Below are 12,507 nucleotides of genomic sequence, written 5' to 3' on the forward strand. Positions count from 1 at the left end.
ATTATTTTATATATTCTAACAAAATATTTCTTTGCTGGTACTATTTAAATTAACAAATAATGTTAAATAAAAATTATATAAAAAAGTAGGGATCGAGTTATAAAATTTTTAAAGACGATATGTGAATTATAAAATAGATAAAATATAGGGTGTGATTTGTAAAATTACCAACAAAATATTACTAATATAACCAATAAGGTTCACAACCTTTATCTCGGAGACGAGTATATAAAAATAAATCTTTCAATTGATAAGAGTATATAAGCTAAGTGGACTGGATAACATGTCACCTGAATAAAGGCAAATGCATTACGATCTCGCCACAAGGGCACCCATGGTTTGCCAATGAGATACCACTTTGATGATTAAAGCAATGACATATGATGAAACTTTACTAGAATTAATAATACACAATGCAATCCCTTTTATACAAGATTAACTATATAAAATATAGACACAAGACATAATATAATCATAATTAACCTAGCAATCATATTAAACTAAAAGGCTATGCATAGAAAACAAAAAGATATTGGAAGAATAGGGTCCCCAGTTGCAAGCTCTTGTGATCTCACACAATAGTTGTGCCTTCAATGTGATACAAATGGAAGTTGAGCCCCATCACTTAGCTTTCTTTATTTGAAATTCATGCATGCATGAACATGATATTTAATTATTATTCCATTTCTCTATTTAAGTGGTTTATTAACAAACAATTTCCCCCAATTCCATCAAGAAATTTTTTTAATGCTTTCTGTAGACAAAGAAAAGAAAAGGAAGAGATGGGGGGTGGCTGCATGCCAATTAGAGAGTAATATAGTATTATCTAAAGTGGAGACAAACTCAGAAGACCAAATTGATGGCTGGTTATATGCAAGTAGTAATTCTCCATGCATCTCAACTGGTACAGAGAAAAGAAATAGAAAGATACAAATTGATGGCTGTCACAGAGCTAATATTAGCATGATAATGTCTATGTTCCCTAGCATAATTATCTTTTAGGAGGTCCAAGTAAGCATGATGTGTTGTTTCAAAGAAGAGGTCAAGAAAAAGAAAAAAAGTTGAAGATCTCAGGTTATTTGAACTGAAAGAAATAATAATAATAAATATGAGAGAAAAATTTGTATTGGATGTGTGTCAATATTAGTACTCATTTAACAGCAATGAGTAACTTTCTAATATGAAGCATCAATTAATTAGCACTCTCAATCTTAAGGTCCACTATGGTCCAACCAATTCTAGGTACATTCTATGCACCACAAAAACCAATCACCAAGTTGCATAAGTAGAAACTATACAATGACAATTGTTTATTATAGTAGATAGCTCTTTTTTCTTCCAACATTACAAAAGTATCAAGGTTGATCTGGATCAACCAACTAATTATTTGATCTTCTTCTTTTTTTTCTTCAATTTTTGTCAAGATTATATTGAATAACCTATATGATGTGCATTTCCTAGTAACCTATTGTAACATATTGTAACAACTATCACTCATTCAAAGAACAACTGATGATCTAAGAATTAAATATGAGCTACTTCAATGGACAACTCTAGTGAAATGCAATTCTTTGGTAAACAGAATACTTATAGCTATGCAACTCAAAATGATAAGAAGTCATCAAAGAGAAAGAGTCACATGGAAAAATAACAAATTGACTAAACTGATAGAGCTCAGCAACTTTCTATTTCCCAAACAGAACAAACAAATTCCATGAAAACAGAGTTAGTTTGGTATTTCTTCAAGACTAGTTAAAATTTAAAATTGAAAGAGTAAAACTACTACAGTAGAACTAACACTATCACAAGGCAAGGAAGGGAAAAGAGAGGCTCAGAGCTTACAAAGCTCCAGAAGATTTGCCAAGCAATCTCAACTAATTGATATCTTCTCATATTTAAGATAAAGTTATGCAAATTCCAAATGATCTTCAGATTTACCGAGATCCTTCAGAGCAATAAAATAACTATGAAAAGCTTCAAGCGATGCATCACTTAGTGTAATGGGGAATGAATTGCTGAACCAAGTCCCTGATGTAGTCATTCTCTGCTTCAAGAAGACGTACAACCTATTAACAAAATGCTTTTGCAGTAAGCAACCTAATAATTTTATGAATATTATTAGAATAAAATTAGTACAAAGTCTCCATTTGTCAGATAGGAATCACTTAGTTAACCATGTAAGAACAAGTGCAGGAAACTGATCTTATATCATCATTTACTATCTTATACATTGTTCATAACCAGAAATATAAAAGACAACCAGACATAACCGACTTCACATTCGGAATCTTTAATTTCAAAGATTGAGGGTGCAAGGCAAAACAAAGTGATGCTATTCAAGGTACAACCCAAAACCCTATAGAAAGATGGGAAATAAAAAGAAAGTGAAAATGACATTAACTTGCTTGGCATCTATGGTTAAGCCAAAGAACAATCTCCTTTTTGAAAGAAAGAAAAAAAAAAGAACAGAGCTATGTAATTTCTGGTTGCTCTCAAGAAGCAAAAAGACAAGTTATATGTGAAAATAGTTTGCTAACTGAAACAATTCTCAGAGACTTCCTGAACTTCCGACTGCTTCTAGTAAATTTGCAATTCTGTGGCGTTAAACAACATTGACAAATGACAATGCATATTCACAAAGTTAAAAATGGATAAAAGAAACACTAGTTTCTTATTTCTGATTGTACAACTATGACATTCAGCTAAATGTGGATAGATAATATCTGTGTAAGTATGGTTAATATATTTCATGAATCCACGTGCAAAGCCATAATACAAACCTCTCCCATTGATGGACGCATCTCAGGATTTCTCCTAACACAAAGAAATGCTGTTTTAGCCAAATGGTATAGCCCGTAAGTATCATAAGAATCTCCAATGCGTGGATCAATAAGTTCATGCAATGCAAGCCTTTCAACTAGTGGTTCTGCCTGAAATAGCCAAATAAGAAAAGGAGCATTTTACATTGTTTACTAGAATACTTGAAGTGGAATTAATGTGTTAATGTATCAACTACTCCAAAAACTTATACTGTTAAAATGAATCCCAAAATCGGCCGATCCTTGAGTCGGATTGGCCATAACTGATCCGGTCCTAAAACCAGTATGGTGACCGATTTTAGTCTGGAATTGGTTAGTTTCACCAGTATTAGTAGAAACTCAGCAGCACCGGCTGAAACTAAATTTTTTAATATTCAAGTCGAATCTAAAATGTATCTAAACTTAAGAGATATTAGTAATTGATATCCTTAATTGCCTTCTTTTAAAATTTTTAATTTTTACCATTTTTTTTGTCACACACACTTCCCTCCCATCCTCACATTTTACCGAATTCATTCGGCAGTCGATCCGGTGAGCCTCTCTAACTACTTCACACTTTGATGAACCTGAATAAGTGTTTTTTTTCTCATTTCTCATTTTTCTTTTTCTCACTCACTTATTAACTTATCTTTTCTTATTACAATAGTAATTTACGAGTATAAAAATATGTTAAATTCAACAGAATTCATTATAGTTTTGAGTGAGTTTTTCTTCAATTGTTAGGCTTCATATGTGACTAAGTTTTTTCTTTCACTTTTTTTAATTTTTAGAAAACTTTCTGCATTTTTAATAATATTTTAAATTTTATGTAATTAAAAATAATTCGATCCGATACGACCGATATAACTAATATGTATTATTTTTTCTAACAGCCGATCTGGATCCTGATACCAAATTTGGGAACATCTTTGTTAGAGAATGTAGTATTTATATTTGTATTTTGATATTCTTCCTCATCTCTGAACGTAGTCATTTTGATAGACCCAAAAAGTTGACTTGACTTAAGTAATTGAAAGTTTTTATATTTTAAGCAAAAGATGGGCATGAAAGAATTTAAACTCATAACTTCTTGCACTGATACCATCTAACAGAATGAAAAGCTTATAACTGACATACCCATTGCAACAGATGTTGGCATTGTCCTCCGTGATCATCTAGCACCTTACGCCCAGATATCAGTTGAAAAAGAACTATTCCAAAGGCATATACATCTGTCCTCACAGAAACTATACCATATTCAGCATACTCAGGCGCCAAGTATCTACATTTTTAACAGATGCTCACTACAATTAGAAATAGAAAGTGTTGAAAAAAGAATGGAGAGAGAAAACTTTGCAATACATAAGAATCTGACCCTGATGTGCCTAGAACTCTTGTTTGAAATGAATCATTACTGGATTTCCATTTTGCAAGACCAAAGTCACCAAGCTGTGAAAAGTCAAGATTCATCAATAAGTAGGCTTTTTACACTAAAAGATGCCAAATCAGTAACAGACAAACTCCTATAGACACGAAAAGTTATAAGAAAAGGATGCATCTGTGACTCCAAGCAGAGATTATATATAAACAAGTAATGTCTTGCTGTGCAGTCATAGGGGGAGCATAGCCATTAGGCCAGAAACAACTTGCAGTGTAATGTGTTGCTGCACATGAAATATGAAAACCATGATCAATTAGTAACAATGCAGGAAATATGAGGAGCATATGGGCATGCAAGACAGGAGGATGTCCCCTAACAGAGCAGAGTTCAGCTTTGACTAAGTGCGCTACCATGGTCTGGCTAAACTTCCTTGATAACTAAAAGAAAATCCAAAGTGCTTGAATATGTTCTTGATAAAATAAGATTCATACTTTTAATCATTGTCAGACTATAATTGAAAATTAAATAGTCTGGAAAAGCATAATGTACACTTGGTACATCCTCAGGACCACAATATAATGGCCCACGGCTAGATTATTATCAAGATACCCAAATATACAACAGTCTAACAAATAGAAGTGACTCCATTTTCATAAACTGAAATCTAAATAAGTCAATAAGTGAGCTTATAGAATGATGGTACAATGGTTAGGAATCTTCAGTCGAGGAGATCTTGCACTTTTGACTGGCTTTTCCAGCATACTGCAATGGCCTTGAACATGGTTTAGAAGTTGTTCACATTGTTCTTGCAATTAAGATTTTGAAGGTTGAACTTTAAAGCAGCTATTGCTTTGACAAATTAAATAATTTTTGCTACTAGTGTTTGAGCTTTAGCCTTTATGGACTACCTAAAATACTTGCAAAAATATTAACTTCCCTACCTGAAAGAAATTATATAACAGCAGTCATAAAACATAAATTTTTTATATGAAAGTAATAACACTAAAATAACAAGAAGAAAATAGTATAAGCTGTATACCATCGGGACAAAGTCATGAGTCAATAATATATTGCTTGGACGCAGATCTCGATGAATTATTGGACCAGCACGGCACTCTTCATGTAAAAAGCGCAAACCTTTCGCTATCCCAATGGCCATAGCATGCCTTTTATGCCACTCCAGTAAGTTTGCAGATTTGCCTATTTGTAAAATGAAAAAAAAAAATTAAGGAACAAAAATAAATAAAATTCCAACTCATCTACTAACCATACACTTGCATATGTCTGTCTGGGTGACAAAATCAGATCATATTGTTAAGACATAGGTGCCTTAGATCAGTCACTTACTAAATAAGTGCCAGTCAAGAGATTTGTTGCAGATATATTCATAGACCAATATGTTATGGTTCTCTTTGCAACAGTAACCCAGAAGCATGACAATATTTCGGTGCCTTGCAAAGCTAAGAACATGTACTTCAGAAAAGAACTCAGAGTATCCTTGATTACTTGCTTCTTTCCGCAATTTAGCTGCAATGATCTGCCCATCTTTAAGTTGGCCTTTATATACATGACCAAATCCACCTTCTCCTAATAAATTCTCTTTTGTAAAGTCAGATGTCGCAAGCTGAATCTCTGAAAACCGGAATTTCATAGATTCCTTGACATAAAGTACTGACCTCAGCCCACAAACAACACACAGAATAGGTTTTTCTGAGGAGTCATACTGGAAAGAAATATTGTTTTGGTGTTGTAAGTTATGAGGCCCAGAAACAATCTTATGTTGTCCTTTGGAATATTTCCCTGCAAAAATGAACCATACAAATAATAAAAGAGTTCTAGAAAATTAAAGCGCTTAAACAAACAACAAGTGTGTCCATATTCAAATATAAAGAATAATCATTTGTCACATTGAGAGTGCACAGAACACCAATTTATTGAATTCTCTAAGATGCTAAGAACCCTATTGCAAAAAAGAAAAAATCTTTGTTTATTTGGAATTTTAAAAGGTTAAGATTAAAAGGTACATTCTGTCCATACTTCTTCATCATAGAGAACAAACTTATGTTTTAAGGAATTGCTGGTGTGACCAGACAGAGATAACCACATTTTGAAAGGAGTAAAATTGGCTCCACATCTCAACAAGCAGATAAAATGCATAGACCCATGGATTTATGATTTATCCAATCACATGCTCAGGCCCTCTATTTCACTTGATATATCAGTAGTTTGTAACTTGATAATATCAAATACATCTCTAAATTTATCAGAGAATAGGTCTGGATAAGTGGATCATATCATGGTGCACCTTCATGTAAATTTTATAAAAAAGAACAGCAGGCTGGTACATCTCTAAAATTATAATGTATAATGATAAACAATGATAAAAGGTAGCTCTGGATATACATCCTGTTAATTGAGCCAAATGCACAAAAAATAACTTGGATAGGGATGATATATTAGCTAGACTGGCATTGTGCAAGATGCACTTCATAGAAGCTAAATATGCAAATTCTGCATTCTTCTGCCAAAGCAGGACAAAGTGAGAAAGAAAACAAAATTGAACTGTTACTGATCAGAGTTCAATGTGTTCAAAAAAGAAAAAAAAAGAATAGACTAACAATCAAGATTATTATGGAAGATAAAGAGCATTCGAAGTTATTAGGTTGGTGAAGTTCTTGGGATAAGGAAGATTACAATAACTTGGTGGAAGATGTAAGCCTAAAAGGAACCCAGAATTTCTTATCCAACAGCCATATTGGGCATCCTGGCAGAAGACAAACATGGGAAACTCAGAAAGCTTTGAAGAAGGTTACAGGTTAAAATTAAGACCATAAATTAACCAGGCTATGAATTACAATAATGAGATTTTGCCAAACTACCCTTGATTTCTTAGAGATCAGCATGCAAATAATCACATCTCTGGTGGAATGACACAAATTAATGAGGTTTCTATATGAAATGATTCTGTAAGGAGGATATAATCACACAACTTGCATATTATGTAAAAGTTAAATGATCCAAAAAGAATATGCTGATTGTCTATCCTTAAGAAAAATAAGATTCTCCATAGACATACCAGCCTTCTTAGACAAAGACTCAGTCCCATCGGATGACATCACAGTTTGATCCTGAGAGCTCAAGCTAGATGAGGATAGTACGTTCCTCCTAGTGATATCATAACTATCTTGAGAGATTAGGGAGGAATAATAGCTTGCAGAAGATATGATAGACCGCTCATTATGTACCATCTCTACGGCATTTGAACTTGGTTGAACTGACCTCTCTATGGAATAAAAGGATTTATGTTCAGAAACACCTTTACTTGAAGCATTTGTGTGAAATGGCTTCAGCATTCTCACAGATAGACTATCCTCAATTATCGCAATCTTGCAAGGTATATGTTTCAAGTAGAACTTCACGTCTCTTCTTAAGTGCCTGTTGACATTTTCATGAAGCAATTCATGAAGCATATAAAAATCATAAGAAAACATCCATTAACACTGGAAATGAGGTGAGAGATACCAATTAAATATGCATACTAATTGTTTCAAATTTTAAATGTCCCAAAAGAATGAGAAAGACTATAACTAAGATATCCCAAGATAACATCACAAGCACCTAAATGAAGCCAACCTGTCCAGTATGACCCAAGAAGGTTTGCTAGAAATAACTTCTTGCAATATAACAAATTTGGTGGGTGTTCCAGCAGTAATTTTGACATTTATGTTTACCTGCATATGGAATAGTCATCATTTGAGAATGTAATGAAACCAACTATACATAAATCCATAAATCTTAATTTAACAGTCATATATAAGAAATAAATATCTTTATCATCTACTGCAAACTGATAGATAGACATGAACTAAAAAAGAGACCAGCTTTTCCAAGACATTGTCAAGGTAATGAGGATTTCACATTTTTCACTTGGCAAGATGGTACGGCTTGGCACTGTGCACTTTTGACAGGTTCAAGCCACATTAACTCAGCAAAGATTAATGAGTGCAGTCTTTGTAAATACAGCAAGATGTTCCCACATATCCACTGATTGAAACCAAATAAAAATAAAAATTTAATTGATAGTGAGAACTAAATTCAGGAATCACTTTTAATTTTGTTTAAGCTTTAAGATGCCTAAATATTATAAATAGAAAACAGTTTCTCCTATGTTGACCAATATAGTTAGATGATATCAGCAATTATATTTTTTATCTTTAGTTCATCTTGGTGGAGATGCTATTGCATAGTATCAGCCTAGGATCTCTTCTGAGTACTGACATATAGCCAATACGAAGACCATGGAGGAAAGACTATAACTGTGTAAAACTAGATTACATGCTAGCAATTAAATTTTCCTACATTAAAGAAATTATTGGAAAGAAAAGAATTAACAAATAAGGCTGATGACATGTAAGAAGAATATCCTAGCTATGATTTCACTGTACTTCAAACTATAGTATGTGAGAAGAAATGGTATTTTTCCTGAACTGTAAAAATATCACAAGCATGAGATATTTTAGATTTGGAGTATCAAGCCTATTATATATCTTTGTTTTCAAACTATAGTTTGTGAGAAGAAATAGTACTGTTCCTGAACTGTAAAAATATCACAAGCATGAGATATTTGAGATTTGGAATATCAAGCCTATTATATATCTTTGTTTTCTCTCATAATTCTTATTCCCTTGCATTCAACAGATAATATATGTTCTAATGATAAAGATATTATTATATTAAGACTATGAGAAGTTTTCAAGGAACCACATGCCCACAGATCCAACAAAAACAAGGCTCTGCTCCCCCAATAGTGAATATTCCAAAAATAATAAGAGCACCCATATGCTCAAGTTTATTGAACTGAATTGGACTATCTATTCAATGCACTGAATTATTCTTTTCACTGGCTAATTATTATTTAGGATTGTGTTTTTTTCTAATGTACAAGCACCCTTTATGAATAATTGAGGTTTACAAAACATTATGTATCTACGAGCATTGAGACCTATGAGAAAGGCAATAAGAGATCCAAATATAACTTTGAGAAAACAAATTAAAAGGACACTACAGCACACATGCTTCAGGAGAGATCACAAAGAATCCTACAGAAAGTCGCAAACCTTTATCAAGTATATCCAAGCAAAAGATTATAGAACATAAACTTTGGCTTATTAACAAGAAAAGAATTCCAATCAAAATAATGTCACCTTAAGCAACATAAAATCAACTTATATAGCATTTATTCCATTACCCCTACTTCGTTGCATTTTCCTGCACTATCCCTGAGCCTACTTTCATATAAATCCACTTTCTTTAGGACCTCTTCTTCAAGGTACCGAGAGCTCGTTCCCGCAAAAGAATCAGTGCATGCCTTTGTTTGATAACCCACTGAAACAACAAATACAATAGAATTTGCAAGATTAGCTAATGTAAGACGCAATGCTAAGTACCAATTTATATACTTTTTTCCAATTTCATGTCATGCAGCATATACTCATGCCAAGAAAGAAACTTTCTTGACTATTGCATTTAGGTAAACGATTACAAAGCAGAGTAGCATCATAAATTTCAAAACTTGGCATCGGGAAGTTGCCCAAATAGACAAACAATAAACCCGTACGACATTTTTTGCCAGAAAACTTCGAGACCAAGAACACGAGAACGACCCAAAAGAACCAAAAATCGAGGCCGGTACGACTCACTCGGATTGGAAACGGTGTGGAGGACGCCAAGAACACGAAGAGAGTCTCCTCCTCGGAGTATATCCCCTCGCATGAGGATGCTGTTCACGGTGAGGCGGAGCTCGTGCTCGTTGTAGTCTCTGGTTGCATCGTAGGCCACCACCACCACGTGCGGCGGCGGCAAAGGAGATTGGCACTCGTCCATCCCAAGAAGGAGACCTTGCATGGATTGGGGTTGGATCTCGCTCCATCTTGGAGCTCGATAAGGGTGGATAATTTATCTATCGGGATCGCTTTGGGCAGCCGAGAGGATTCGAAGGATTAAGAGAGTATATTCGGGAGATGAGAGGTAGCGAAGACAAAGGGATTTGGAGATTTTGGATTGTGCCGGCCGGCCGAGGGAGGAGATGGATGGAAGACTGCAAAATAGTGGGAATAAGGAGGGAAAGGAGACGAATTTTGAGGAATAATTCCACTTTAGACAACGACGACAACTGTAGTATTAGTACAGGGATAGGATAACATCGCAAAAGTCAATTCTATAACAAATATTTCTCATTTTACTCTATAAATGAGATATTAAATACTCTTTTATTTAATATAAATAGATTGATGATATATATATATATATATATATATATATATATCGAAAGTAAATAAGTAATTGAGTTAGTGTGTGGTATAAGATATAATTTTGATTAATAGTATTTGTATTCTAGAATGTGGATATTATAGGTATTCACAGCTGTCATTCTGAAATAAGAAAAAAATTATTTTTAAAGTGAACGGAGAATTAGTGTAAATAATTTTTACATGAATAAACTCTGAAATGAATTAAGAATATTAGTCTATGTTATCACATTCATCTTTTTCTTTTGCTCACAAAGCTTATAACTCCACTGGGATCGAATTTGCAAACTCGAGATTATAAGAACATAATTTGCAAAGTAGTCTGTTATTATAAATTTTGGATTGGGCCAGAGTGGGCCCAGTTATGTTGGGCTGCTATATATGCTCTATCAAAACCCACTTCAGCTGCATCCTTGATTTGAGCTAGGCCCATATCCTTATCTATCATTTTTAGCTCTCAAATTCTTCCAATATTTTCTTTATGATATGATATGATTTCGTTTTTAAGATGATTTCTATCGCTTTGAAAAACTTTTATCTTGCATTCTATGCAGTAAACAAAGAATTATGCAACTGGATGCTGAACAACTTAGCATATAGCCCATTAAAAGAGACAACTTCACATATGCCAGGACAAGATAAGCCCACAACCTAGGTATAACATGTAGAATGTCCAACTATAGGGTTCATTGGTGGTGGTAATTTTTTCTCCTTTTCACCCTAGCTCTGATAGTGGCTCCATCGCCGGCTTTCTCCATTTCCTTTTCCTAGCCTCCCCAGCTACGGAGGGAAAGGGAGAGGATCGTCTCCACCGTGATTGGGTTTTCCTTCTCTTCTCTTTTTTCTTCACTTCTCCTCTCTAACATTAACTGTAGATCCGACGTTGCTTTTGGATTCTCTCCCCCTTCTCTTGCATTCTCCTTGTATGCTTTGCCTATCGGTGAGTTAGTCGATAAGGCATGATGATGCAAGAAGTGCCCTCCTTTCGAATCGAGTTTTTGACTAAGATAAATTTATTTTATAATTGTTGTATCAAAATAAATTATCATCAAACTTATTTACCAAATGGAGTCTACTTAGTGTTAACAAAAACACTGAACTGATCAATATTTTTATCGCGATAATTTTTTTCCTAAATTATTGAAAGACAAAGTTAAAAAAATTTATATATATATATATATATATATAATGCTAAACATATTAGCGTTTTAGGATCAGACAAAAATATTGAATAGTTCAACATTTTTATTAGAGCTACAATGAATTAAATCTTATTTAATAAATAAATATAAAAATAATATGTTCTGGTAAAAATAATTTTGAACCGGGACTAGTTTGGTCAAAAACTCTCCTTGATTCTCCCACTTGGGCACCCTCTCTTTGGCTAGTTTGGTCAAAAAATCTCCATATTCTTTAGTTTGGATTATTTAGATTAGAATACTATTGGCTTCCATCTATCTCTTCCTGTACCAGTGTACGACTGTCTCCCTAGATATTTCACTTTAAGATAGAATGGATGAGAGACTCATATATATATATATATATATATAGTACGACGACAGACAAAGCCACAAAGGTCACGAGAAACTTTTTTAAGACTCTCTAGGGACCGATTCGCAAAGATTTTCTTCGTTAGGAATATTTTTGAAATAACACCCTATATCTATATCATTTTTCGATTAATGCCAACGATTTTCTAACTCTACTTTACGTTTTTTTAGAGAAATTTACATATAACACCCTGTACTTTAATAAAATAAAGATTTACACCCTATATTTTCACTGGTGGTAAATCGAGCTTTATAATTTAGTGAATATTTGTAAAAAATATTCTACTATTAAATCGGTTAGTTAAACTTAACTAAACATCTAGGTTAAATTAACTATGCAAAAAAATATTACAAAAAAATGTTATGAACTGGCTTGATCTGATCCGGGATGTGATTTTCGAAAGAAGCTACGGATAATCTAACCGTTGGATATTCTTGAGTTTTGGATATATTGTCGCCCTTAAAAAGAA

At 33.5% G+C, this 12,507-nt stretch overlaps 1 protein-coding gene across 3 annotated transcripts; it reads right to left on the reverse strand.

Annotated features, from left to right (window-relative positions):
- Positions 1 to 1,655: 1,655 nt before the first annotated feature.
- LOC140791749 (probable serine/threonine-protein kinase PBL23) lies at positions 1,656 to 10,360 on the reverse strand. 3 transcript variants are annotated; one of them, XM_073142395.1, is made up of 10 exons: positions 9,879 to 10,360; positions 9,434 to 9,564; positions 7,813 to 7,910; positions 7,256 to 7,614; positions 5,527 to 5,979; positions 5,219 to 5,379; positions 4,174 to 4,247; positions 3,936 to 4,080; positions 2,781 to 2,930; positions 1,656 to 2,044 (listed from the first exon to the last, which is right to left on the reverse strand). In XM_073142395.1, exons 1-10 carry the CDS (start codon positions 10,081 to 10,083, stop codon positions 1,907 to 1,909), a joined length of 1,914 nt encoding a protein of 637 aa, XP_072998496.1. In that variant the 5' UTR covers positions 10,084 to 10,360; the 3' UTR covers positions 1,656 to 1,906. The 3 variants fall into 3 exon arrangements, with proteins under 3 accessions (XP_072998496.1, XP_072998495.1, XP_072998497.1); XM_073142394.1 differs by having other exon boundaries at positions 9,428 to 9,564; positions 9,879 to 10,359; XM_073142396.1 differs by having other exon boundaries at positions 1,656 to 2,066; positions 9,428 to 9,564; positions 9,879 to 10,358.
- Positions 10,361 to 12,507: the final 2,147 nt, after the last annotated feature.

The sequence above is a fragment of the Typha latifolia genome, chromosome 7, assembly GCF_019914945.1.
Source record: "Typha latifolia isolate L0001 chromosome 7, TyphaL0001v2, whole genome shotgun sequence".
NCBI classification, from domain to species: Eukaryota; Viridiplantae; Streptophyta; class Magnoliopsida; order Poales; family Typhaceae; genus Typha; species Typha latifolia.